The following is a 26,247-nucleotide window of genomic DNA, read 5'->3' as shown; positions in this document are numbered from 1 at the left end:
GTTGTAGTTGATGGAAAATAGCAGATTTCTTTTATTTAACTAATGATAAGCAGACTACATCATATATTGCAGCTGGATTCCTAGACATCTGAATAGATATTAAACGTGTGATACCATGGGAAAATTTTTTCAACACCGGTATCATCAAAGATTAAAACTGTGAAGACAGTTTCTGATTCTGGAATAAACGCCAGGATTTCATTATGCTGTAGCTGGTGCTCAAGAACGAAAGTTCTCCAATTTCGCTGAAGGCGTTCACACTTGACACCAATTTGAGTGCTTCTATATCCAGTTTTGATAAGCAACGTAGGAGTTCTTTCATGATTTATGAAATGATCAACAAAGCGTGGAATTTGCTGATAGTAATAGATTAAAATTAGGATGTATGTAGAATCAGAAGAAAATTGCTTGCAAAGGGATTAAAAGGACGAAGGCAAGGAGAGAATAGTTCACCAAGCTATTTGGAGTTGCTGAGTGGAAAATTTGGTAAAAGCACATAGAATCGGATAAATTTTGACAGAGATCCGGTTGCATTGAGGAAGCTACATGCTGCTGTCTAGTGCCTGAACAGTTATTAGCAATAATTACGAACCATGTATTCAATTAGAAGTAATATATTGTATACATTAGAATATAGGATAGGTAGAATGGTGGTAGAACCTTGCAAAGTAAAATTGCTTGTCTGTAAAAGATTTGGCAGGGGAGCTGTCCAGCGCATATAAACATGTGTTTGTAGTTCAGAAAAATGAATTACATCAAATATTAGACTTCCGGCATGGCGAAGCAATAGCGTGTCATGTCTTTTAATGCTATTGTGCTCGCAGAAATAATCCCAGCCTTCTCCAAACGAATGGTTAGTGACCATTATGGGCCATTGTTGCAGTCCAATCCTGAGAATGATTCGGCTGGATTGGTGTTGAGCAAGCAATAGCTCAAATTGAGAAGGAAATATCTGGAGACCATGGAGAATATAAATAGTGTTGATAAAGTCTTTGGCATAAACATTTAAATTAGATCATTTAGATGTGCATAAAGAAAGACCAAACCTGTCCTCTATGGATGCACTTGAGAAGAAAACAACAAGCTGTTAAATTGTCATACGTGAGATGAAGGTCCGGTGCTGTTGTGCAGCTTATTTCTGACATTGAACTAATAGAAGGAAGGTTTAAGAAGCGGAGAAAAAGAAGGCATCAATTTAAGGAAGATGGGTGTGCAAGGCAAGTTCATTTTCTGAAGATTTAAAAGCACATATAAACACCTTTTTCGTTGGTTTTAATGGCGAGTGCAGACCTGCTTTGTACTCTAAGTGAAGAAATTTATTGATTGCAGTAGAGGACGGTAAAGAATGGGCAATAGAAATGACAATTCAATGTTTTTTATTAGGTGTGAGGCGTCAGCTGACCACAATATAAAGCTAACATCTACCCTGTACTTGGAAAATTTAATTGCCTGCAAGGAATTCATAGATAGCCATGCTTTTGTCATGTCTGTCATATATGCAGTCAAAGAATCAGTCTAGAAAGGAGCAACACAAGGTGAATTTATAATCTCTACGTCCCAAAGAAGGTAGTATGTGCAATAAATAAAGAAGTGTACATACATAGCTGGACGGTTAAAGAATTGATTGCAACATTTGCATAAAAGAAGATGAAAAGGAACAGAAAAGCACTCCAAAATCATATAAATTTTAAAGTCGATACAATGAACAAAGTAAGTTCCTTGCCAGGAATCCAAAGATTTCTATGAAAATCTCCTTGATATCCAAGATAAAGATTGCAATTCATCTTTGGAGGGCTGGCAGGAACATTGATACAAAAGTAAGCATCGACGTTAGATGGTGATGCAAAAGCTGTTTGACAGGTCACCACGCAGAGAAGTCATAAGGCTTACAAACATAGTAGTAGCACATTCAAAAGTAACAAAAAATGTGCTGTTTTGCATATAGAAGTGCAGATGAAAAAGGCAAAAAAGTTTCCAAACTCCTAATTCATCTCAATTTTGTCCTCTTGTTGGAATTCTTAGTAGCAGTCTCAACGTCATCACTGGCAGTAGTTTCTGCTTCATCAAACTTATCACTGAGGCGGAGGCGAGCTTTTGAACCAGAGCTACTTTCTTCTACAAGGATAAAGATTAGTTGGATATGATGGTAAGATACGAAAGTTATTTGTTAAAACTGTAACTATGTGGACCAACCTGGAGCCAGCAGCTGAGCAGCGTCAATTTTGTGCTCAGACGAGATAGGTAAAGCATTTGGTTGTTCTAGTAATTGAGCAAAATCAAATCCTTGTTCAAGTTCAGAATAATGCAAAATTGTATAACGTTGCCTGGCATCCGCTAATTGAGTCTGGATTGGCTTAATATGGAGCAGAAAAGTCTTTGTTTTCAGGCTGTTGTGAGCAAACTCAAGTGGAAGTTCGTGGTTCTACAGGCAACACAAAAAGGAATGACAATTGGGAGTAGATTGCTGCTTTCACTAACAACCACATGAAGCTAAAATAACTTGGTTAAAATGATCCATTGCTTCAAGGGCGGTGAAGGTGAGAAGCTTCTCTGCCAGGTCGCCAAAGACCGAGGCTGGTATAACTCCGCTGTCATCACTTAAATCAACGTCGAACTGACATCTGAAAAGTAAACATGTACCGTATTAGGTAATGGATTGAAGCCTGGTGAATTTAGGTACAATTTGCTACTAAATTTAATGCTGAGGATTTAATAATATAGCACCTGGGCACAACAGGACTCTTCTGCTTGCATGAATTGCAGGTAAACTCAATGCCGTAGTCTGCTGCAGTAGCGCAGTTGCATTTTCCACAGCTCATATACCAATATTTCTGGAAAATGTGCTCAAAAGAGATTTTTGCCTTGACCAGCGTAGTCTAAAAGGTAACCAGATATAAGTTCAGAAGCTAAATATGCATGACTAATTTTAAGGAAAGTGGATAAATAGGAAAAGCGTCATAGCACCTTCTGTGACAGAGAAATATTACAGATTAAAGTAGTCTTTTGGTCTGCTTTCAAAAAGAGTTCAGGATTGTATTTGATGTAACTCTTTGTTTCAATCAGGCTTGCAATTAATTTAGTATTTCTCATTGCCCTGCACAGCGAATGATGAAATCAGAGAATAAGGGAAAAAATGAGAAAAGCTCATATTGCGTGTTTATGAAAAAAGCAAAGAAATAGGCATTGAACCAATTCTTCAACTCTCTTGCTTCCTGTATGGGTGGGTCAACAAGAAGTGCAGAATCAAACCAGGTAGAGAGTGAAACTCCTACAGAATAAACAACAGCGGAAGATTTCAGGCATCACTGGCAAGCTTTAAAATAAGTAAATAAAGGCTATTATACAGAAGGGCAGTATTTTAACGAACCATTGTAGTTGTTAACTTTTAATCTGCGGCCGATGACAATTGGATAGGCCTGAATGGTATTCAATAAAATCTGTCCTTCATTGTTCAAAAAGTCATCCCACAAAGATAGCATCACTGTTTGAGACCTAGTATTCACATTGACATATAAGTCAACATTCAAAGAAATAAAGATGGTTACAAAAACAAGAAGATAGAGCTAGCCAAAAACAGTAATAGGATTATAAAAAAATGGTGCTTACTGTTCATTAAGGAGGACAAATTTCTGAACATTTGACTGTTTGGAGTTCTTAGTTATCGTTTTCTTCTCTAATGAACTGATTACAACTCCTAGAACGTCTACGAGACAGCAAAGGTAGGTCAGGAAAGTAATAATCAGTTTGATGAGGGCAAACTCGCACTTCAAAGGTAGCTAAAACTTACCTATAGACTTGCCTTTGTCGTCCATGTATTGAGCTAAATCTGCAAACTCTGTGAAGGTAAATTTAACAGGCATGATGTCTTCTTCCCTATTAACTTCTTCAATAACAGTCTTAGCAGTAATCACCCATTGCACAGTCAAGTCAGAGGTCTGAAATTTTGGTGGAATGCTTCTGACATCAGCATTTGAGATCCTGTACTTTCGATAAACTTGAAGAACAGGACTCATCTTAGGTATGTCAGCATTGAAAATGATGTCTTCTACTCTAGAACCTTGTTAAGGAGATCAATTGAAAAAGTCCATTAAAACGAGTGTAAGGTTGAAGAACTGATATGCTTAGAAAATATGCTCTAAAATATAACCTCGGAATCATAGAAGATCAATTTTTGTTTCTTGGTCGGTGTTCCCATTGAATCAGTAACTTGTTGCTTTTCTTGAACAGTTACAATACAACACCAATTTTTCATATTAGGAGCGATATCTCTGATTGATAACATGTTAGTCATCCTGAAAAAAAAAGAAGCAAAAAAATGTATAATCTGGAAAGTGATATACGGATGAAATAACATTAATAAGTAAACTAAGGGATAGGGATATCCAGATATACCTGAATGCAAGAAAGATATATAGCTAACTGAACTGAAATACTTCATTGAATACAACATTTCTAGTTTTGTAGTCTTTTTTTGTACCATCAAAAGTCCCCGGAACAATGAGAATCTTGCACGCAGATGAAGTTTTGGCTCTGGACAAAGCTACATAGAGCTGTCCATGAGAAAAAACAGGTTTACGTAAATAAATGCCAACATAGTCGAGAGTTTGTCCTTGGGACTTATTGATGGTCAATGCAAAGTAAAGGCGGACTGAAAACTGCGTTCTTATGAATGCAACGCCATTCTTTTCATTATCAGGAGTCTGTAGAGGCATCTTTGGAATTAGGATAATTTTTCCTTGATGCTGGCCGAAAACAACTTCAGCAGAAATAGTGTGATGGCCAAGTTCTCTACATATGAGTCTAGTACCATTACAAAGGCCCTCTAGCGGGTTAAGATTCCTCATCAATATAATTGGACAGTTTTCCTTTAGCATTAACTTGTGAGGAGGAAGGCCTTTTGGATTTTGAGAATTGAGAAAATCTTCATAATCACCTTGGTGCCTCTGATCAACAGTTTTGTCTGTGCTAGTGTAAGTATACAGCTTTCCAGGAAATCTCCTAATTAGGATATCATTTAACTCATCAACTGAACTGTTTTTAGGAGCAAGAATACACCTATTGATCATACTATAAGGGTCTCGAGAATAGAGAGGTAAATCCGGGAAAACACAACTTATTAACCTGTTAATAGAGAAATTAAGTTAGGAATTATATAGGTAAAAAGTCAGACAGATAAACCAGCATAGTAGTAAATTATTTAACCTGTTCAGCGACTCTTCTTTATCGTTATAAGGAATGACTAAATCTGTGGAGAGAGTTATTTCACCATTCAGGTCAACAGGTTCCTTTCCTTCGCCCACACTTAATAAGAATTCAGAAAACTGAGGATCTAATATAGCTCGCATATTTTCTGACAGCTTTAGCTTATGAAATTGAGGCCATAAAGGGGAATTAAGAAAGCAGGACTGTAAAAGGACCTCTTTTGTTGATTACTCAATTACAGGCAGTGTTTGTCGGAAATCCCCACCAAAAATGACAACTTTGCCCCCAAAAGGCAGGTTACATTCCATAATATCTCTCAGCAAATCATCAAATGCTTCAATAGTTTCTCGTCTGGCCATTGAAGCCTCATCCCACAAGATCAATTTGGAATCAGAGAGTAACTTCGCAACGCTACCTTGCTTGCTAAGCTGGCAAGTCTTGCTCTTTGAAAAGTCAAGAGGTATTTTAAATCTTGAATGTGCAGTTCTTCCTCCAGGTAGGATAGATGCTGCAATTCCAGATGTCGCCACTGCAATGGCGATATGACCTTGTGATCTCAAAGTAGCGAGGAGCGACCGGTACAAAAAAGTTTTACCGGTACCCCCCGGGCCATCAATAAAAAAAGGATGGCCATGCGAAGAGAAACATGCTTGCAAGATTAAATCATAAGCATATTTCTGTTCAGAATTTAATCTGGAAGACAGTAACATATCCTCTGACGGTACGCTGATGTTTCTCTCGTACTCAATTTCCTTCGTCAGGGACGTGCTATATGAACTCATGAGATTATGCGGCACCAATTGATAGTCACTAATATTTTTACCCATCTGGCCAAGCAATCTATTAATATCAGCCAGAACAAGTCTCCTAATTTCATCAGGAGAGCAGGGATGATATTGCTGATGTCTTTCATAATCTCTAGAGAAATCTGGTTCAAACTTCTCCCATAACATTTTGGGATTAGTTGGAGAACAATATACCAGAAGAGTGGCAAATAAGAGCCTGAGCGAAGACGGCATCTGAAACGCAACAGCCTCTTCAAGCGTTTCTTCTATATACGAATCAGATTGTAACAGACCAAGTGCAAAGGCAGCATCTCTGAACGAACTCATTTTTTTGTTGTTTACAGTTAATAGATCATCGAATGATGTCGGTCCAGGAACATGAGTTAAGAGAAGGCGTAGATAATATCGTTCTCCCTCTGTTGGACTAACACTAACAAGTCTACCTATCACTTTCCGACGTTTCCTTTCTGTCCAGTGTCTATACTTAGCAGTCCAAACGAAATGCTGAGGGAAATCCCTATAGAAACATTTAAGATTTTCAGCCACTGCATTTGTTGCATTCATTTTGAAAAACTCAGTTAACATGGTTTTTGAAAAGTTAGCCTTGGCTAATAATAGCAAGAGATCTGAGTTTTTATCAAAGGAAACAAACTGCTGATTTGGAAGGTGAACTTGGAGTATATAAACAGAAGGAGTCATCTCATTTAAACGAAATTCATAGATGCGCCAAAAAGCCTCGGGAGGCAAAATATATCTACCCTTTTGAAACTCATTAATTTCATCGATATCAGGAGGACCGGCATCAGTTACAACCTTAAAAGAAACCAGATCATGACCTTTAAACACATACTTGTACAAGTACTTCACCAGCTTTATAGTCGAACAGATCTCGACGTTTATGTGGCAATCAAACAAAGCAAGGAGGTACGGGTTGTAAGGCACAACCCACCTATTATCGAGAGTAAACCGTCGGACCTTTATTTTTCTACCATCATCCCTTCTTCTATAATGTGGGTAACCATCTTCAGCATGAGTTGTTTGTGAACAAAAATCTCTGGGATAATGACTTTTGCATGAACCGTCTCTCATACAAGGGCAAGTTTTATCCATATCCCCGCAAGGGCCGTGGACCATATGCTTGACAACAAGATTGTATAGGTGAGGGTAACGAGTACGATCAGGTAACTCCGCACAGACAACTTTATCATAAGATTCAGGATTAAGCAGCTTGGACTGAGATTTTAAGATCAAGAGTAAATGAGCATGGGGAAAGCCACGCTTTTGAAACTCAATAACATAGACACATGCTGCGACCTCACCAAAAATCTGCTTATTCAAAATTTCAGACTTGAGCATCTCAAATTTAGCTCTAAAAACTCTGGCTAGAAGATCCGGTCTATCTTGCGGCTTCTCATGATACTTTAGATTGTCCTGAATTTCTTTCCATGCTGGATTGCAGGTCATGGTAAGGAAAATATCAGGTTTACCATATTTCTGAACGAGCGCCATTGCATCAAGATACCGGCGCCTCATGTCTCTCGGGCCGCCGATAAAAGAGAATGGAAGAACTATCCTACGACCGACTTTAGACCCTTCAGACTGGCCTATAGAAACACTGTCCAAGACTCCTTGGAGAATCTCCGATCTTATCACATTTTGTCGATGCCTATGGAAGTCCAACCTCGAAGTTTCTATCTTCACATAAGAATCAACAGAAAATTGCTGTAGAAGCCTAAGGCAGTGCAATAGCATCGATTCATCATCATCCCTTATCTGAAATCTGTAGCAATAATACTCTCTAGCTGATACCGTGTCTCCCTCGTTCTTCGCTCGATCGACAGCTATATAAGACACAAATATTCGGTCGATGAAGAAGATGTTCTAAGTTTAATATTTAATAGTGCAGAAGCAGTAAGTGATATACTTGCCTCTGCGCTCCAAGTCCATTAAGTGCGAAGGGTCATTAACAGAAGAAGGATCAACGTTAGAATCATCCTCACAGGAGTCCCCATTTCTTTTCCTCTTATATAGTCTTTTAATACCATGGTGCCATCCACATTCACCTCGAGGAAAAAGAATAGGATATTGTAGAGGGTCATAACAGCCATAGTAATGATTAATCCTATGACTGGTATGTGAGTGAGTATAGACCTGAATATGAGCACTCCTGTCTACTGTTTCATTTTCATCTTCAGTCCATATGGCAGCAACTTGTGAGGCGGATGGCAGGTTATAGACACGTTGGTCTAAACCAGGGTAACAGTTAAGGATGATTTTATAGTTGTCAAGGTTTGGTATATCCCTGAGGCTTTTAAAGAATTTGGTGTAAGGATTATTCAAAAGGATGCGCATAAGGAATTTTAAAGTGCTTTCGCGCAACTTTTCACAAGCTCCAGTTCTCTTTGCTAATTCTTCATCAGTGTCAAAGAAGTAGAACTGAATTCCTGATGATTTGTCGGCTGGCTGCGTCAAACCATTGAGGAAGTGATAGACTTGGCCTTGAATACAAAAGGTATAAACACCTTTCGTATTCTTGGTCAATTCTGGGTCATACCTCGCAGCAAAGGATGTAAAGCCCAAGTTATTATTATAGGTTCGAACATTATTCCTAAAGTGAGCGCTTTCTTCATCATTTCCGATAAACAAGCGCTTAAGATCATAAGGCATTGCTGGAATAACTAAAGAGATCTCTCCGCCAGAGCAACAAAAGCTAGGAGGTTCTAAATAGAACCTCTTAGCTCCACAGTGGTGACAGTTAGGAACATCCGGAAGGGTAATGGTTTCATGAGGGATCTCATCAAGCTGAAAAAGGCCCTGTTGGCGACCTCTGCGAGGCCTCGCTGCATTTAATTACAAACTATAGCTGAGAAAGGCACTAAGTATCGGCATCTTAGGTAATCAACTTAATTGCATAGCTTGGTAAGCTATAGAAAGTGAAGGAGAATTAAAAAGCTAACCCGGAGCCTGCTTCCTGACATGTTCATGAGAATTACGAGCTTGACCAGAAGGCTGCTTTCTAGATCGGAGAGCAGAAGAACTACGACGGTGATCCTTTTTCCCTTGAACACGTTTTTTTTTGGCAGACTTGTTAGACTCTCTATCTTGAACAGAAGAAATTTCTGCAACTATATAAAGAAAAGAGCTGAATCTAAAAGTTTAAAGGCATCTGGCTGCGTACAGGCAGCAGAGGGACCAAATAATGAAAGTTCCAGTCAAGTAGAACCGGAAAATATATATTTTTTGCAGAGGATCTAAGTGGGCAGGGCAGCGAAAGAAGTATCTGCAATCACATGGAAAAAGGCAAAGGAATATATACCTTGAGAAGTTGCTGCTGATGCAGAAGATTGTTTTTGAGAGACAGATGTTTCTCTTTGCAGATATAGTTCTCTATGGATATCATTCAAGACAGGCTGGTTTTTTCCAAAGTCCATATAAGGATTAGACAAAGGAGAGAACTTAACAACATTTTCAAAAAGTCCATTATCAGGTAAAACTTGTTTCTCAGTGGAAAATGGACGTATGGATTTATCAAATAGAAGAGGAAAGCTGCTTGTTTGGTCAGGCAGCAAAAAAGGTTCAGAGCAAGCAGTTTTTGTTCCAAGACTTGGGCACTCATGAAGAGGAGAATATACTTTTTTAGAATTCATGGGAAAATCAGTTATAGGACAATATTGAATCACATTTTCAAAAAGATTGTTCATAGGCAGGATCTCTTTGTCACAGTAAGGAGCTTCCAGAAAGTTTGTTAGTTCATCTATCCCTGATACAAAGGCAGAGCTCTTATTTTTTTTGTTAAAAAGATGAAGATCAGGCGTAGCCGTAAAAGAACAGGAGGCTAAGCTTTTTCGTTTTCCTTGAAGGGATATAGGTCGACAGCTCCTAAGATTAGCCGTATCAGTGAGTGGATGTTCTAGGTTGACACCTCCTAGTACACCCCTTGCTGGTGCAGGATGCATTTCCTTAGAAGAGGAAGCAGAATGGCTATGAAGACTAAAGAAAGCAGACTCACGAGATGACATGTACTGTAACGCTTCAGCAATAACACTGATGCTATCATGGCCGTCTTTAAAACTCCCACTTTTTAGCATCTGGCCATGCATAACAGGCTGCTTGCTACAATCGGTCGGGACAGTGAGTGCCTCAGGGAAAGAAACACCTGTTTCCACATAGCCAAGCGGAACCTTGTGAATACGCGAGAGAGGACGTTTTTCTTTTTTTTTGGCAGCCCTATCTTCTCTTCGACGACGCAAAAGCTCATTTTTTTCTATGTCCGGCATTTCTGCGTACCTTTTGCGGCGAGCAGAACTTTTACCCATTCACTCTAATTGGGTAAAGCGCACAGGGACTATATATAGAAAGGCAAGATTGAACAAATAAAAAACACAAAAAAAGGAAACAGGTCTGTAAATGTCCAAGCTAAAATTAATAAGCAAGCAACGGGCAGGAAGATAAGAAATCCAACAGCTAGGAAATAAGCAGCAAACAAACGAAATGGACACATAAAATAAGTAACAAAAAGTAGTTCAGCATGAAATGCAAGGCTGTCTATAATTTCCATCCTTCAGCAGTAATAGTACAGGAACAGGAGTTGAAAAGCTCCTTGTTAACCCAACAAAGTCATCCAAAAGTTTCGGGAAGTAGTAAATAAGCTCCCGCAATTCAAGTCAAAGAAGTGAGGCTCTAAGAAGATGCAACCAACCACATAGCAGAAAATACAAGTGATAGAGACGGAATATAGATAGCAAAATATAAAAGAAATAGGAAAGAGAGGAGAACCAGAAACACTAACCTGTCTGGATGCAAAAAAAGCTTCGGGGCAGAATCAGAGAAAAGCAGGCGGTACCACGATAAAATCGAGCATACAAAAGCTAATAGCGAAAAGAAACAGAACAAGGAAAAAAAAGCCCGTGCTAATAGACCGAGTGCAATGAAAAAATTAAAGGCATTAAGCTGGTGCGCAAGAAAAGAAAGAAACCGTTGTTGGGAAAAGAAGGCAATAACTAAGTAAAATGACAAAGCAACAAGGGAAAAAAGGAAAGTAATTATTTTTTTTGTAAAAAAAATCTCAACAGATGCAGAGGGACTAAGTTAAACGTTCTTGGAGCAAGGCACTCATCAGCAAAACAGCAGAGATAGCAACTTTGCAAGCTGAAACAAAGTCAGGAAATTAGTAATGAAAAAGCCAAAAAGAAGCAAGAGCAAGAGCAGAAGGAAGTTGATAGCTAACCTCTATTCTGTCCAGAAAAAAAGTAGCCGAAAGGGATTAGAATGGAGGATGCAGCAGCTGTAGATCTACCGCCGATCATGATGGTAAGCCGCCGAGGTTCTGCTAGAACAAACCAGGTAATGGTAACAACCACTGTACAAAAGGAAAACACCGGATTATCCCTGAACAGAGCAAGGCTGAAAGGTGATGTTTGGCAGAAGGCAACAATGACGGTCACTTCATTTTTACAAATATGTCCATGAGCAGGAAATAAGGAAAAAAGAGAAACTGAGCAAATGGAAAGATAAAGGCTGGGTAGTTTAGTAAAATAGAGGTACCAACTTTCCCATCAAATACAACTCTCCACCAAATGGAAGTAATCAGAAGTGATGGCTGAGGATGTATTCGATTAAGATGCGCAGAAAGTAGATTGCAAAAATCGAGGCCAGCAACGGAAAGTGCAACTTTTTAGACAAATATACGAAAAAAAAGATTTTGTTCAAGGAAAAAAATACTAATAGAGAGGCAATTTTTTTTTTTTGAACAGCTAAAATGCAGGCCAACAAATTAAGTAATCATTAACAATAACAAAAAAAAAAAAGTGACGAGGAAAAGGCAACAATTAACAGAGAGAAATTGATAGGTAAATATGATGTAAGTAGGAAAAAAGGCACTTTCTTGCTAACCCAATATATTGGGTCAGATCAGGCAATAAATAATTGTTAACAATCAACGTTAAAAAATGATAATTATTATTTGTTTTGGCAAAAATATTTTTTTTTCCTAATAACTAAAGGAACCGGTAATTAAACACGATCCATTAGTTGAACAATAAAAAGCAAGACATTATTAAATAGCTATTAACAATTAATTGTAGCGTATTGGTAAATAGATACAGTTTGGTGGAAGAAAAAAATGGTCATTTTTTTTTTGTTAAGATGATCCACTGGAGCAAAAAAAGAAGAGCGGCCAAATAAACAACGAATCATCAAAGGGGAAAAAATGAAATTATTAATTAACCAACGAAGCATTAATGGCAGAAAAGCATCTATTTGATAAAAGAAAATAAAAAAAACAGATTAAACTTGGTTTTTTTTTGGAACAAAAATGGTCTTTTTTGGCTAACAACTGCAAGGGAGCACTAATTAAACACGATTTATTGGATGACCAAAAAAAGGCACTATTAAGCGTAAAGCGCCAGTAAATACATGCAGTTTGGTGGAGGAGGAAAAAAAGGACACTTTTTGCTCATACAATCCGCCGGAGCATAAAAAAGAAGCTAAAAATTTGAAGTATTAATTAACTAACGAAACATTAACAGCAAAAAGGGCATTTTTTTTATAACATCCATAAAATAAAACAGTTGATAAATATATTTTTTTTGCGAAAAAATGTCCCTTTTTTTTTGCCTAACAACTGCAAGAAATCGCTAATTAGACGCGATCCATTAGACAGCAAGGGAAAAACCATTATTAAGCAGCCAGCAACAATGAATTGCAAAGTATCAGTAAATATATGCAATTTGGCGGAAGACTAAAAAAGGCCAACGAAAAGCAATAAATAATTGCTAACAATCAACGGTAAAAAATGATAATTATTATTTGTTTTGCCCTAAAATATATATATTTTTTGGTAATAACTGAAGGAGTCGGTAATTAAACACGACCCAACTCATCAAGCGCGATCTGTTGAATGACAAGAAACATGACATTAAATTAGTTATTAACAATTAATTGCAAAGAATTGGTAATTATATGTGATTTGACGGACAACAAAGAAAAAAAAGAATCCAAATTTTTTGTTAATGTGATTTGTTGGATAAAAAAGAAAGAAGCAAAATTTTAGCACAATCCTACATGCAATTAGAGGACTATTACTTTTCATCCAATCAAAACTCGCCACATCATCAATTTAATATACAATTGGGAGGACCACCACCAATCGACGAATCAGAGGACGACAACTCATCAAATTGGAATCAATTGGAGGACTACCACCAATCAACCAATGGGAGAGCGCCACGTCAGCATTTGGGTTCAATTGGGGCAATTGCATTCACACATTTACTATATATGTTAAATAAATGCAAATTTTTCTTTAAAAAAAATAAAACAAGGCTATAAAATATAATAATATTTAAAGGCACCAATATGATTAAAGGTCCTACTTCACAGAATAATATGAAATATAATAATATTTAAAGGACTAATATAATCAAGAGTGTATCTCTGCCACATCTTTCACAATTTGATTCCTTATATGTTCCCGGTCTTGGAGACCATAATTATATATAGGAAGTCAGCAAAAAGTTATCATCTTATTTTTGAAAGCGAATGAGTAGTCATTGAAATGGAAATCAGACTTTCACCTGTAACATGTCAGCCTTAATAGAAAGTGGGAGCACATAACATAGAGAGCCATGCAAAACTCTGGCATAAATTAATGGGCGTCAGCGGCTTAATTCCTGTATAATGTGTGATGTCTGAAGGAAACTACAACTCACGCAGAACTCTTGCTCATGCTCTGCTCTGGCTCTACAATTTCAATTTTTCTGCTATCCAAACGTCTGTGGCCTACTAACTATGAAGGTAAACATACTCGCGTACCATGTCCTAATGTATATGTCAATTTGTCCATATTCCTTAACTTATTATATAGCTTTCCTCTATGCATTAGGAACATGACAAATAACAATAGGAATACAACAAGAGGACGAAGGCACTCCATATCTGTAGACGATGAATGGGGCGAGGCCATGCTACCCTTGGCAGCAGAATTAATGACACTGCATCGAGACTTGAATAGGGATAAAATATCTCACCATGAGGACTCTTTAAGTGGACGCGAATGGGTCGAAGAGTTGATCAATGGACATTACCGACAAAAAATGGAAAACATGCAGATAATGATTGATAATTTCTTTCGATTATGTGACATACTAGTGCATAATGGTTATGTATCCAGATCCTATCAGCAAAGGGTTGAAATCGAGGAAGCTTTGGCAATGACATTAGTCATGGTTAGTCATCGCCACACTCAGTGTATGCTAGCCGAATGTTTCAATCGGTCAACGGGGACAATTAACCGGAACGTGCATAGAGTTACTTGGCCTATACAGATTTGCCTCCACACTAATAAGGCCGTATGACCATGATAATGTTCACCCAAGAATAGCGAATTCAAGACATTTCTATCGATGGTTCAAGGTAAAGTTATCGTGACTTTATATTAAGTTTTCAAGTAAAAAAGAACTGACATTTTGTGTAGCTGTTAATTCTGGCTAAAGAGCATAACATTTGCCTCATTAATTTTGAGGTGCAAACAGTCCAAAATAAAATACTTGATTGATCCAAATGAACAGGGTGCTGTTGGAGTTTTGGATGACACATATTCCGACATATCCACCTAGTGGAGAGCAAATGACGTATACCAATCGACATAGGATTCACTCACAAAATGTCCTAGCAGTCTGTGTTTTTAACATGCGCTTCAACTACGTGTACGCTGGATGGGAAGGTAGTGTCCATGATACCCGCATTCTTGAATCTGTGTTGATGCCGCCATCAGATTTTTTGATTCCGCCTTTCAGGTCATAAGTGGTGACATTAATATTTGACACACACTTTGGGGGCAATAGTTGACTATTAATTTTTGTGCTAACATCCCCTACAATTTTTGGAAATATAGGCTAGTGCTACTTGGTCAATGCAGCGTATAGAAACATTCCGAATTTCTTACCACCATATAAGAATGTACGTGAACAAGACCCAACCAAACGGTTGTTTAACACTCGACATTCAGAACTTCGGAATGTTATAGAGAACAGTTTTGGTGTTTTGAAGGCAAGATTTAAATTCCTCATAAACACAGTGCTGAATTTCTATATGAGCACCCAAATTAGTATGGTAATTGCATGTTGTGCATTACATAATTTTTTGAGAATAGCACAGCCTAGGGATGCTCACTTTTGAGAGTTTGAGGATGAGAATGTCCATTTCGAGGTATAACCCCAACCCGGAGAAAAGATACATATGTAGCCGTTAAATGTTTCTTGAGAAGAGGTTGAGGCGTGAAAGGTAGCACGAGATGCAATGGCTAATGAAATGTATGCAACCCAAGGGCGACGCAGGCGCTAGAAGACAGTATCTGAAATATGGACAATATCATTACTATCCAAGGAACTAATGCCACACTAGAGCCAAGTAGAGCGAACTAGAATTGGTGATTGAAGTCGAATAGGTACATTGTAAGTAGAAACTCCAATGTCGAGCATTTATAGTCAAATTGTGGTGAACCACTTATAAGAAAATAGCTCTTGGTGGGAAAATGATAAATAAATGTTTTAGTTATCCAAACAATTATTTCAAGTAGATGCTTATTTGGAACTTTTATCATTCACAAAAATCAATTTTGAATATCCCAAATAATACACTATCCAAACGGCACCGTTATTTCCCTAAAATAAAACAACAAAAGAAATGTTTTTTTTTGCCACCAAAACCAAAGTTCAAAGACGTGAAATATAGATCGCGCCTTCAACTGAACCAAAAAAAGCAACTCTAGCGCTGCTGGTAATCCCCTGAAATCTTAAACCCTTGAAACCCAAAAACCCTTTCTTTTTGTCTCTGTCTCTGTCTCCTCTGTGGAAACTCAAAAATGGGTTTGGGTCCTCGATTGCAATTGATCCGGAATCTCTATCGAGCAAAAAATCAAATTCCAGAATTGTCCCGTTTGTTAGTTTCCTTTATTTTTACTCCTAAGACGTTGAAAACTTTCAAGAATCGTTCTTTTGTCCCTTTATTTCAAATTTCACTTGGTATAACTGTCTTGCAGGCTTGGGAGCTCAGGAAGATATTCAAATGTCATTTCACATGGTAATTTGTTCATGTATTTCTTTTTTCTTTTTTCTCTTTTTTTTTGAAGAAAAATTTCTGTATGACTGGTTCTTTCTGGTAATATGTCTATGCATTGGAAAAGTTTCTGCTGTGCCTTTTTTTCTTTTGGATTGAATTGATTTATGCGGATCACACAGGGAAGTGGTTTTCCCCTTCTAAAAAGTTAGAAGAAAGAAAATTATTTTCCTCGCTTACATTAGCTAAATTAGGCGAAATGGGATTCTTATTGTCTTTTTTTACAGTTCAGGAGTGCTTCTGGAATTTGCTTGCTGAACAAAGTTATAGGCTTTTTCTAATTTATTTATTTCTTTTTAATTTTTTTGACCATTAATTTCCTATTTGAATTCCCTTTTTATCTTAAAGATGGGTTTTTCCTATGAATTTTGACTTGGCTCCTTGTTATGTGGGACTCGTAATTCTAAATTCTGGTATGGTTGATGGGCTGTAATGTTCTTTATGATCAGATTCCAAATCCTGGGGCAATTCCTCTTGTTTGGATGGAAGATATCTTAATCATCAATCATGTAATAAATGTAAGGAGAAACTTCCTACGTTTTCATTAATTCTTTCTCATTTCACCTTTTACACTTCTAGGAAAGTATTTTTTTCACATTTGGTTTGTTTATTCAAAAGTTCAAGAAATTTCAGGCTGACACTGTTGATTTCTCTATATTTTTCTGGCAGGGACTGTTCCGCTAGCTATTTGTAGGACCATGTCATCCTGTGTAACTAAGGACCCTAGAGGACTTCCTTGGACTCCTGGTACTAAAATCATACTTCAAGCAACAACGGTAGGTTTTTTGAAAGTGAAATGGCAATGTTGCTTTCATGTTTTGGATTATATTCCTTTGCTGGTGCTTGGTCTCTTCTGGGATGACTTCTGTTCCTCCTACATGGATGCATCTACTTGAGTCTTAGTTTTGTGGATTCTGTGCTTGACTCTCTTCCACTGTTTTTTTCTCTGCTGTTTGCTGCTGCTATTTGTTTTGTCTTTAGAATTTCTTTTTTTGGTCAAATTTCCTGTCTGATAAACCGTGATGTTTGAATCTCACCGAGCATTTAACTTTTACTCATAGGTAGCTGAGCTATCCAATTTTGGCTATGCTAGATTTGTTACAACACAAGCAAAAGCTCCAGCCCAAGCACGACTAATGGTATGGGAGTTTATCCTTGATATTGCTGATTAATGGTCAATTTTTAAATTGCTTGGTATGCAACAAGGAGTTGAGCACAAGGGTATCAAAGTTCCTGATAGATAATGTTTTCATGCTTTTTTTTCCCATTGTGTTATCGTCTTTTTACGAAAAAAGGTAGATAAAGTGGGAGCACAACTAGTCATAATTCTTCAATGTAACATATGGTGACAAATACTGTCCTATATCTTGTTCAAAAGGTTGTAAAAGTTGATAATTTGCTATGGTATTAGCATTCTGGTTCTCACCTAAGAAATTGTTGTTATGGCAAATTTTTGGTTTGGAAATGATTGAGAGCTGTTAATGTTGTTTGCCAGGTGAATTATTAATGGCCAATAGATTCTGTGGGTTATGAGGTTTAGCTGCTTTACTAACGGCAAAATGTGTAACTGAAAGTCATGTATCTGATTTGCTATTTCTATTGTCTACTAATATATTGACCATGTGTTATGGTTTTAATCATTGGTCTACCTATTGCAGTTTTCACTACATCTAGCTTAACATCTTATTCAACTGTCTGGCCCATTAGAGTGTGAAAATATCATTTTGGTCTTGATTTGTGCTTGAGTTCTTTGCTCTCTCAATTTCTTTATAAGTGCTGCCTCTTCATTTACAGCATATGAATGTCTTTCCAACTAGATTACTCTTCATCCTCCTGTGGTTAATTATCTTCTTGTTACTCCCTTGTACTTTTTAAACATCCCTTTTGCATATAAATTAAAGGTAGGATGAAAAATCTAATGACATATACTACCAAAGCATCTATATCACTGCCAACTTGATATTTTACACTGAATCGAGCATCTTTCCCCTAATGCTTATGTTTGGAGAGTGAAAAGGTGATGTCCTGGGATGAGAAACATCAAAACTTGGATACCTCAATTTTTTGAGCAGAAATAGAACTGTTGAATCTGAAACAGGAAAAGTTGACATCATCCATAAACAGCAAAAGAAATATTATTAGTTAATTAGTTAATTTCTAATCTTCAATTAATTGTGTTTTGCTGAAATGGATACTTATGGTGTGGTCCATGCTTTTTCCCTCTAGTGTTCTAATACATTTAAGTGTTGGTCTTTTCAACAATCTGCTAAAGTGCAATCATGTTGTAAACCCACATATAGCAATTCTTTATTGCTCAGAGAAGTTATCTTGAGGCCATTGCAGAAATATGGTTTAAGATTACCAGGATGTATTGTTCTTTTTGACCTGTAGTAGCCTTGGTGGCATCATTTGTTTGTGCATGCTAGGTTATGAAGATATAATCAGCTGTAAAAGAAATAGTATGTTAGCTTATTATCTCGTTTACACTCCTAAATGCAGGGAGCACTTCAGGTATCTATGCAGAGTCCTGGAATTGTGTATGAGCCATATGCACCTCGTGAAAAGATTCCTTTCTGGAGAAGGTTAGCATACTCTTCAAGACAATGCTAATTACTATTAAAGTTTTCCTTGTGACAAGAACTTCACCATTTTAAAAGTGAAGGAGAATTCAAACTCTTTATAGTATATGGATACAAATAATTTTAGTAGCTGCGGTGATTATATATGCTACTCGAAAGGGCAAAGTGAAAAAAAGTATACATGTACTAATGGTCAATCTGTGTTTACTAAATGTAGGTTTCAAATCTATCCAGTATTGTTTTCTATAATTTGCGACAAAATGATTCTTTGGTTATAAAATATTAATCATTCCTCAGCTATATCATCCGTGAAATATCATTTCCTTCTTGGGTTTCATTTTCTTACCTATTTTGAGAACAATGCAAGCATTTAACAGATAGGCATGCTAGTGTTCCATGAACACATTGAAGACTTTCATGTACTAAGACTATTGATTTCTCATTTTTCTACGTTATTGTCCTTACCAAGGTTATGGTAGAAATTGATAGAGTTAAAGAATGAATTTTCCTTTAAATAAAGATTAATTATGTTGTATTTTTGTTCTATTCATGAAATTTTCATGTGCTATTTAAATAAAAAAGCAGCATGTTGTGCTTTGCTTATGATTTTGACTGCTCCCCACTATTTCAAGAGCTGATCTGTTAGCTAGTTGGCAAGACATTTTGACTCTCTTGACCTCTTGTTTAACACCCTGGAGTGTTTATAAAAAGATATCAGCATGTTCTTGAGTTCCATTGGAACTATAAATGCTCTATGATTCTTTAGGGAATTTATGGGTACAGATCAACTTGGCTTGTACTTGTGTCTTGTGATTTCAGGTGGTTTACAAGAAGTGGTTGGCGTAGAACAAAAGATGATCTTATTTTAGAGGTAATGAACCCGATTGAATTTAGATTTGTCAATCTGTGAGTTCGATAGTTGTTTTATCCTTCTGGACTAATTTCATATTGCAGCAAACAGCAGGAAATTCACATTTGTAAGTTGTCCAAACTGACATGAATTTGTCATTTGAAAATTGTATTTCCACATTTGTACTTTTCTATCTCAATAGAAGTGCTTATGGTTACCTGATGCTCCACATGCGTGTGTATGTGGATCTTATATAGAAGCTTTGATTAGATTTGAGCCATGTATAATAAATCTTTGCAGATCTTTAACCTGTTTCTTGTTGATTATTAAGTTCTTAAGACACTGATTTTGTGTTTGCAGCTCAAAACTGCGTATGCCATTGCTAAATTGCGAAAATCTGGATACTCTAAACAGAAGTTCTATAATGAAGCTTTTGACTTGTACAAAGAGGTTTGCTTTTGCCATCAAGAAATTACTCTGCGGTAGAACTTTGGCAAGTTATATTTGCTGTTATCCTTTTGATTGTGGTGTTTAGTGGAATTTCTTTCTCATGGAACTTTTTCTTTTTCTGAGCTTCTCAGATAAGTACTAAAGTTGCTAATGGAGACAAAACATCATTGAGGAAATTAGTTACAGAGAAGATGTATTCTGTACGTGCGCTTTTCTCCTAAAATGTGCTTTTTTAGGCACAATTATATATGGACGTTAAAAACATCTACCTTTCTTGAAGCTGACTTATAGGAACCACTTGAATTTGTATATGGATATAAATCCAGACGAGCTTAATTCCTTCATTGCTTATAACAGGCTCTCAAGAATGAAATCAAGCAAAGAGAATCCAGGTGGAGTAAAATGTATTGGGAACTGGTGGAACCAGCAGTTCAAATACAAACACTACGTGCTCGACTGGCAAGTATCTATGAACATTGACATAAATTCTAAACGCTGTGCTATTTTGAGGTTTATCTTTATGTGCTGAAGAGGTAACATAGATGTAGAGGCATTGCTTGTTATTCTGGTTCTACACAGATGAAATGCTAACCAATAGATTTCCTTTCCTCAGCAAGTTGTAACATCTTCCAGAGCAGAGTTTGACAAACTTGAGAATGTGTCTGGGTTACAATGTTTCTTTTGCTTCTTTGCATATTTCTTTGTGATTTTTCTTTATTTGCATGCTATTTTGGGCCAACACCAGACATGGACCTTTGTTTCCGCTGGTTGAGCTTTGAACATTTTTCCGGATACATGTGGTGTCTGGTAAAAAATGCATGTCTTATTGATTTATGAATGCTTCATAGAAATTTTCTGTAGTCTGGATGCTTCATGTGCATGTATGTGTTTGCAGGAATGCTACCTGTTTATGCGTACACGCATGTTTTACTTGTTAGTCTTTCTACTGCGGTCATTAGTCTTGACTTTGAGAAGGACCTTAGGTGGCAGATCTTATTTATAGCAAGTGCTGTTCCACAACGATTTGAAACTTTATGGGATTCCCTTCATGCTTTCTATCCTTAGTGTTCCACTAGTTTGTTTAATTTCCAATGTCTGGAGGGGATTTGGGCTTGTAGTATCTTCTTTCTACCAATGTCAGTTCTAGTGTAAAGGCTTAAAATTCTACCAAAAAGAGCGTCTATAGGGCAAATCAGTGTTGCTTCATTGCTGTCATCGAAATTCATATAGTTTTCAAGATACGAGTTATTATTCAAATAGCGAAATTTAATCATTTGTTACATTTGACCTTAAGATGATTATCTTTTTCAGTATTTTCATTCTGCATTAAGGCATTTCTGTTTCTTTGCAGATTGCCATTGATCGGGAAAATCTTAATAAGGCGTTTGCACAGCTTACACTTGAATTTTTGACTAAACAGGTAAATCTGCTTTGTGAGTGTGTTTAATGGTTTGTCATTGTTTGCTGAATTTTGTTTGCTGTTTTGATTATAATTTACAATGTGTTTAGTCAATTAGTTAATTCGAGCATTAGGACCATGTGCAGTGGTACTTTGATTCTTTACAATTTGGTTGTTCATGCGTGCAGAATTATAAGTAGAAATAAGTGAAATACTCTTCTTAGCATCTGTCTAAGCGGGAAACAGGACAGAAAACTAAGCATAGTTGGTTCAAGTCAAATCTTGCAGCGAACTCTAGGGTGAAAGTTGCTGAGGTGTGTGCATGTTTCAGATCTGCATAGTTGGTTAGTGATTTTTGCGAAATGTTAACGCAGCAACGGAACTAGTGATTATGGATCTGAGAGAATAAGATCAAAGCGTCCTTTTAGAGAGAGAGAGAGACCCTGAACTCCTGTGTTTTCTTTGGGTGATGCCAGATGTCATGATGTGGAGGATTGTGCTAGATGTCCAAGTGTGCTGTAGAGATTGACCTTTCTACAAGTAACTTCTTTTTCTAATAGGACAACCAAATGAAATAGCAACTAACATAATAGTAAGTCCAAGGAGGATGATTTCAATATTGGAAGGATGCCTTAGGAAGGTTATATATCTCTTATGGCCAGTGCCATCTATGGTCTATGTGTGGTCGTATTCACATGCTGGCAATTCTTTGTTTCGAATCTGTGGCCTAAAAGCAGTATTCTATTGGAAATTAGAATGCTTTTTGGGCTTGCTTATCCTAGGAGTTACAAATCTTGCATGAAGAAGCTCATCTTATAACCCCACTGCTCTGGTTCAATAGTAAAGATCATCTATAGATTGTTACACAAGTGTCACCATTTGTGTTTGCTTGGTTCATGATCATTTTGTCTGTCTACTTTTGCCAATACACTTTTATTTGTTTCTGCAGAAGTATGAGGCATATGATACAAATGGAACTGTTGTTGCTGGAGACAAGGACAAGGAGGTAGGTGCTAAATGCTTATTCTTCTTAAGTGAAGTGAATGAAAATATGCTGGTAAAATTTTGCTAATCTTTTCTGAGATGTGCTTCTAGGTGTTAGCCATGATCTGATGGAGAGTTTCAATATGAAAAAATTTAGTTGTGCTGCTCGAGGGATGAATATTGTCCTTGCACGGAAGAATTGCCAGACTCTGGCACTTTAGTAAACAAATTACATGATACCAATAGAAGTTACTAATTGGGTTTATCTAGTCTTTCAAAGTTTATCACATAACATTATTTCTCAACTTTTCTTGAAGAAATGAGTGCTAATCTGTAACTTTTGTTATTATCTTCATGGTTTTTTTTTTTTTGGGTAAGTATTATCATCATGGTTACCTGGTCCATTTACTGGGTGTCTTTGTAATAAATGTACCTTACTCTAATCCTGTTCGAAGGAAAATTAATTAGTTAAATTGCTTGGGGATAGTATTCATGCCTCCAATAAGATGCCAAAACATCTTGTAGCCCCTTAGAAGGTTTTAGTGGTAGCCCTCCTGGTTAGAGCATTTGAACATTGAACAAGTTAACCATTTACTTTCTAGTTCCTACTTTCTAGGGACCTATTTGAAAGTGCGTGTAAATAGATTACATATGCCAATGCTTCTGAGATTAGTTCTTGGACAAAAGGGGATTGTAGATTATAGGAATCTGAAAGGTGACTAGTTGAGAACTGAATCCCCACCCTTACTGAGGATTAGTACAGGTCATGGTGGATGAACGAAAACCTACCCTTTGGTAGTTGTTCATATTAGTAGATGTTCACATTTAATTGTCATCCATGAGAGTTGGAATCTAATGCCATTTGAAATTCAGTGATGCTCACCACCTTTGATGACAAGGACTGAAGCTATTGCTTCTCTCTTGAAATAAGATAATAAGATGTACCTGACGCTTACCCTTTTGCCTCAGGTTCTTGTGCGTGAGATATGGGTTTTTGAGAAATCTCTCTTCCACCCTGGAGCATATTGGCGTCTATGTGGACGAATCAACACTTCGTGAGGTTTTATCTGATGAGGAGATATTTTGTAAACTAAAAATTTTGAATAATGGCATCTTATTATTTTTTAGAATTTGTTTGTTCAGTAAAATTTCTGATGTAAAGGACTAATTTTAATTTTTTTTTTGGCCACGAATAGCTTATACTGTGAATTCCCTGTAAGTCATTGGGCAGATTCAAATAGCTACTTTCATGCTTGTAAAGTTGAATGAGGGGATGACGGTTTGGAGTTTTTGAACACTGCACTTATTTTAAGTGATATTCATCTAACGACTTGTGAATTCCCAGTGGATATGTACTTTACAGCATTGATATACTCGAATTCTTGTTCGTCTTGTTGTTTAACCATTTTGGGGAATCTTAGATCATGGGTAGTCGGATCATTTATCTTTAATTTTCAGACCTTGAGACTTATTTGCTGGATCTTTGAAATAATCCATTTTGTGGAATTACATGCATGGTTCATATTAAGGTTTGTTACTACACAGGACATCAGTTTATGAACACAACCTCTTCCCGACAAAGGGGGGAGAAAGGAGGTGAAGGGAAAGACTTTATGCACTAGATTTACTGAATGAAAAACCAGCAAAGGTAGGTTTTTCATTTTTGTTATGCTTTCTAATCTGCTGAACATTAATTTACCCTTCAGATGAAGTGCTGCTAGGATTGTAATTTGCGACTTGGTAGAGCCATCTTTAAATTCAGTGTTGTGATTGGTTTTGTGGTGTTCGTTGAACATCAAAGCATACTAACATGTTTTGTTATTATCTCTGGCATTCATGTATAGATAATAGTCTTGGGGGTTGTCCTCCCCCCATTCATTTCCTTTACCAAATCTTGGACTTTGGCCCGTTTCAAATTTCTACAAATATGTGTCAAATGTGCTAAATTCAGTCAAGATTAGGAATATTTTGCGGAACTCAAGAGTTGGGCTAAAGTGACTCGGGTATTCCTGGGAACTGAAGACCATACCAGGTTAGAGATTCCTTGTGTCCTTTCTTGACTAACTGGTCCCAAGGTTGTTGTACATGCTAAACTTATATCCCCTAAATTGTATGTTTGTAGGAATATCAACAGTCATCCTTTTTCTTACTCATGGTAATCCTTCAACTAATATTCAAGGTAACAGTCAAGCAACTGGATCTTGTATCTTCCTGAAAGCGACCTATTTCTTTAAAGCATAATCAACTTTGGGTGGATATTGGGCACAGGAAAAAGAAAGGAAAACTTTTCTGGCATAAAGTAATCCTTGTTGCTTGACGTGTGGGAGATTCTCTCCCATAACACTGTGATTACCTTGCGTTCGGATGAAGCAAGCCCTCGATGTTTTTAATGCAACCTCTGAAGAATGGGGGAGGATATGGATGAATTAAAGGGCAGCCCTGAAAGCCTTGGCATTTTTGGCATATTCATCAATTTCATCCTGCCTACAGAATGTTTTGTGCGGGATGCTTTAGCCATTTTCTGCAGACTCTTCATCTTCATAGCAAGTTCTGCAGTTCTAGCAGCACAAGACTTGAAGCAGCATTTGAGTTTGGGAGGCTTTCTTGGCCATGGATTTTATATCGTCCAGAGACTGCATGATTGGATCATGCAAACCCTGGAAGCTCAGGCCATGAAGCCTGTGACTTTAGGACGCATGCCTGCGCAATCGCAACATCGAACTAGCACCAGAAAAGATCAAAATCTGCATTTGACTTCTCATACAAATCCATCTGAAGTGAAGGATTATTGTCCAATGAATGCAGCAAAACAAACGGAACCGGTTAGGTACCACTCGAGCTTCCCCAGAGATGAAAGAGAGCTATCACAACTCCCAAACGGTGTAGATGATGAAGTTCTTTCTTCCTGCTCATCTATACAAAAGAAAGATGGTGAAGATATGGCAAAAGATCAGGAGTCAACTGTGCCAACCGTCGTGCTTTTCCCTCAAAAAAGAGCTCCCAAGGAGTCGGTTAGCAAAAATGAGAATGTAGAGATATTGAAGGAAATTAAACCAAATTATTTTATTATTTAATTTCCTAAATTCTTTGAGTTTCTTATTTCAGTGTCTAGTTTTGATAAGGTATACTTTCCGTAATTGAGGCCAGGTCCAAATAGTAACGAGTCAAGTGTTAGTCCAACTCCTAGTTGGTTTGAATTGATTACTCCTTGGGTTAGTCTCTCTCTCTCTGGTTTGAATTGATTACTCCCTTGGGTTAGTCTCTCTCTCTCTCTCTCTCTATATATATATATATATCGCACTGCTACAAGCATGTTAACACTTGAGGAGGGACGACTCCAAGGAATTGCTAGAGTTGTGAGAGCCGTGAGCACAAGAATGAAAGGTCTCCGGCTTGTCTTTTGTTGTTTTTGAGATTTGATTCAATAAAATGATTGAGGCTTGATTGTGAGTTTATTTCTTTCCCTTTTCCCACATATTTTTATACTAGAGGTACTTGAGCTATACAAAGCATGGCTTGGGCCCCTAGAAATTTAGTCGAACACATAAAATCAAATTATTTTGGCACATGATAAATGAATAGAAATATAGGAGAAAAATTGAGAATCTTAACAATTAAAATTGACAAAAGTTGTTTGAACTCTCATTTTTGTTAATCACACATTCACTATTATTTTTTATGATATAGTTTTTATTTGTTGTAGGAATATAATTAACAAAATATGGAGTATAAATAAAATTTTCATCAAAATTTGTTGTAAAGAGAAATTCCATCTATGAAGTCAACCCCTTATTTATTGTGATTTGAATAAAGATTTTTGAACCACTATTATGATGATACCCAAAAAGAAGAGAGAATTAATACATTATAAGTGCATTACTG

General features: G+C 37.0%; 2 protein-coding genes across 3 annotated transcripts; one reads left to right on the top strand and one right to left on the bottom strand.

Moving 5' to 3' along the window:
• Positions 1-5,429: 5,429 nt before the first annotated feature.
• LOC113760203 lies at positions 5,430-10,264 on the bottom strand. The gene is made up of 4 exons (XM_027302768.1): positions 9,304-10,264; positions 8,945-9,112; positions 7,916-8,827; positions 5,430-7,828 (listed from the first exon to the last, which is right to left on the bottom strand). Exons 1-4 carry the CDS (start codon positions 10,262-10,264, stop codon positions 5,430-5,432), a joined length of 4,440 nt encoding a protein of 1,479 aa, XP_027158569.1.
• A 5,556-nt stretch (positions 10,265-15,820) lies between these two features.
• On the top strand, positions 15,821-25,818 carry LOC113760466 (39S ribosomal protein L45, mitochondrial). Of its 2 annotated transcripts, XR_003467043.1 has the most exons (16): positions 15,821-15,926; positions 16,027-16,067; positions 16,553-16,621; positions 16,773-16,879; positions 17,165-17,242; positions 18,603-18,685; positions 19,502-19,553; positions 19,893-19,982; positions 20,114-20,182; positions 20,340-20,441; positions 21,334-21,402; positions 22,331-22,387; positions 23,335-23,425; positions 23,911-24,397; positions 24,488-24,544; positions 24,634-25,818. XR_003467043.1 is itself a non-coding variant. In XM_027303048.1 (13 exons), the coding sequence occupies exons 1-13, from the start codon at positions 15,850-15,852 to the stop codon at positions 23,422-23,424; spliced, it is 984 nt and encodes a 327-aa protein (XP_027158849.1). In that variant the 5' UTR covers positions 15,821-15,849; the 3' UTR covers positions 23,425-23,705. The 2 variants fall into 2 exon arrangements, 1 of the variants encoding a protein (XP_027158849.1); XM_027303048.1 differs by lacking the exons at positions 23,911-24,397; positions 24,488-24,544; positions 24,634-25,818 and having other exon boundaries at positions 23,335-23,705.
• The last annotated feature ends 429 nt before the right edge of the window (positions 25,819-26,247 follow it).

This window comes from Coffea eugenioides, chromosome 2, assembly GCF_003713205.1.
Source record: "Coffea eugenioides isolate CCC68of chromosome 2, Ceug_1.0, whole genome shotgun sequence".
NCBI classification, from domain to species: Eukaryota; Viridiplantae; Streptophyta; class Magnoliopsida; order Gentianales; family Rubiaceae; genus Coffea; species Coffea eugenioides.
The sequence above is the reverse complement of the archived record's forward strand: the minus strand, read 5'-3'. Positions and strand labels throughout refer to the sequence as shown.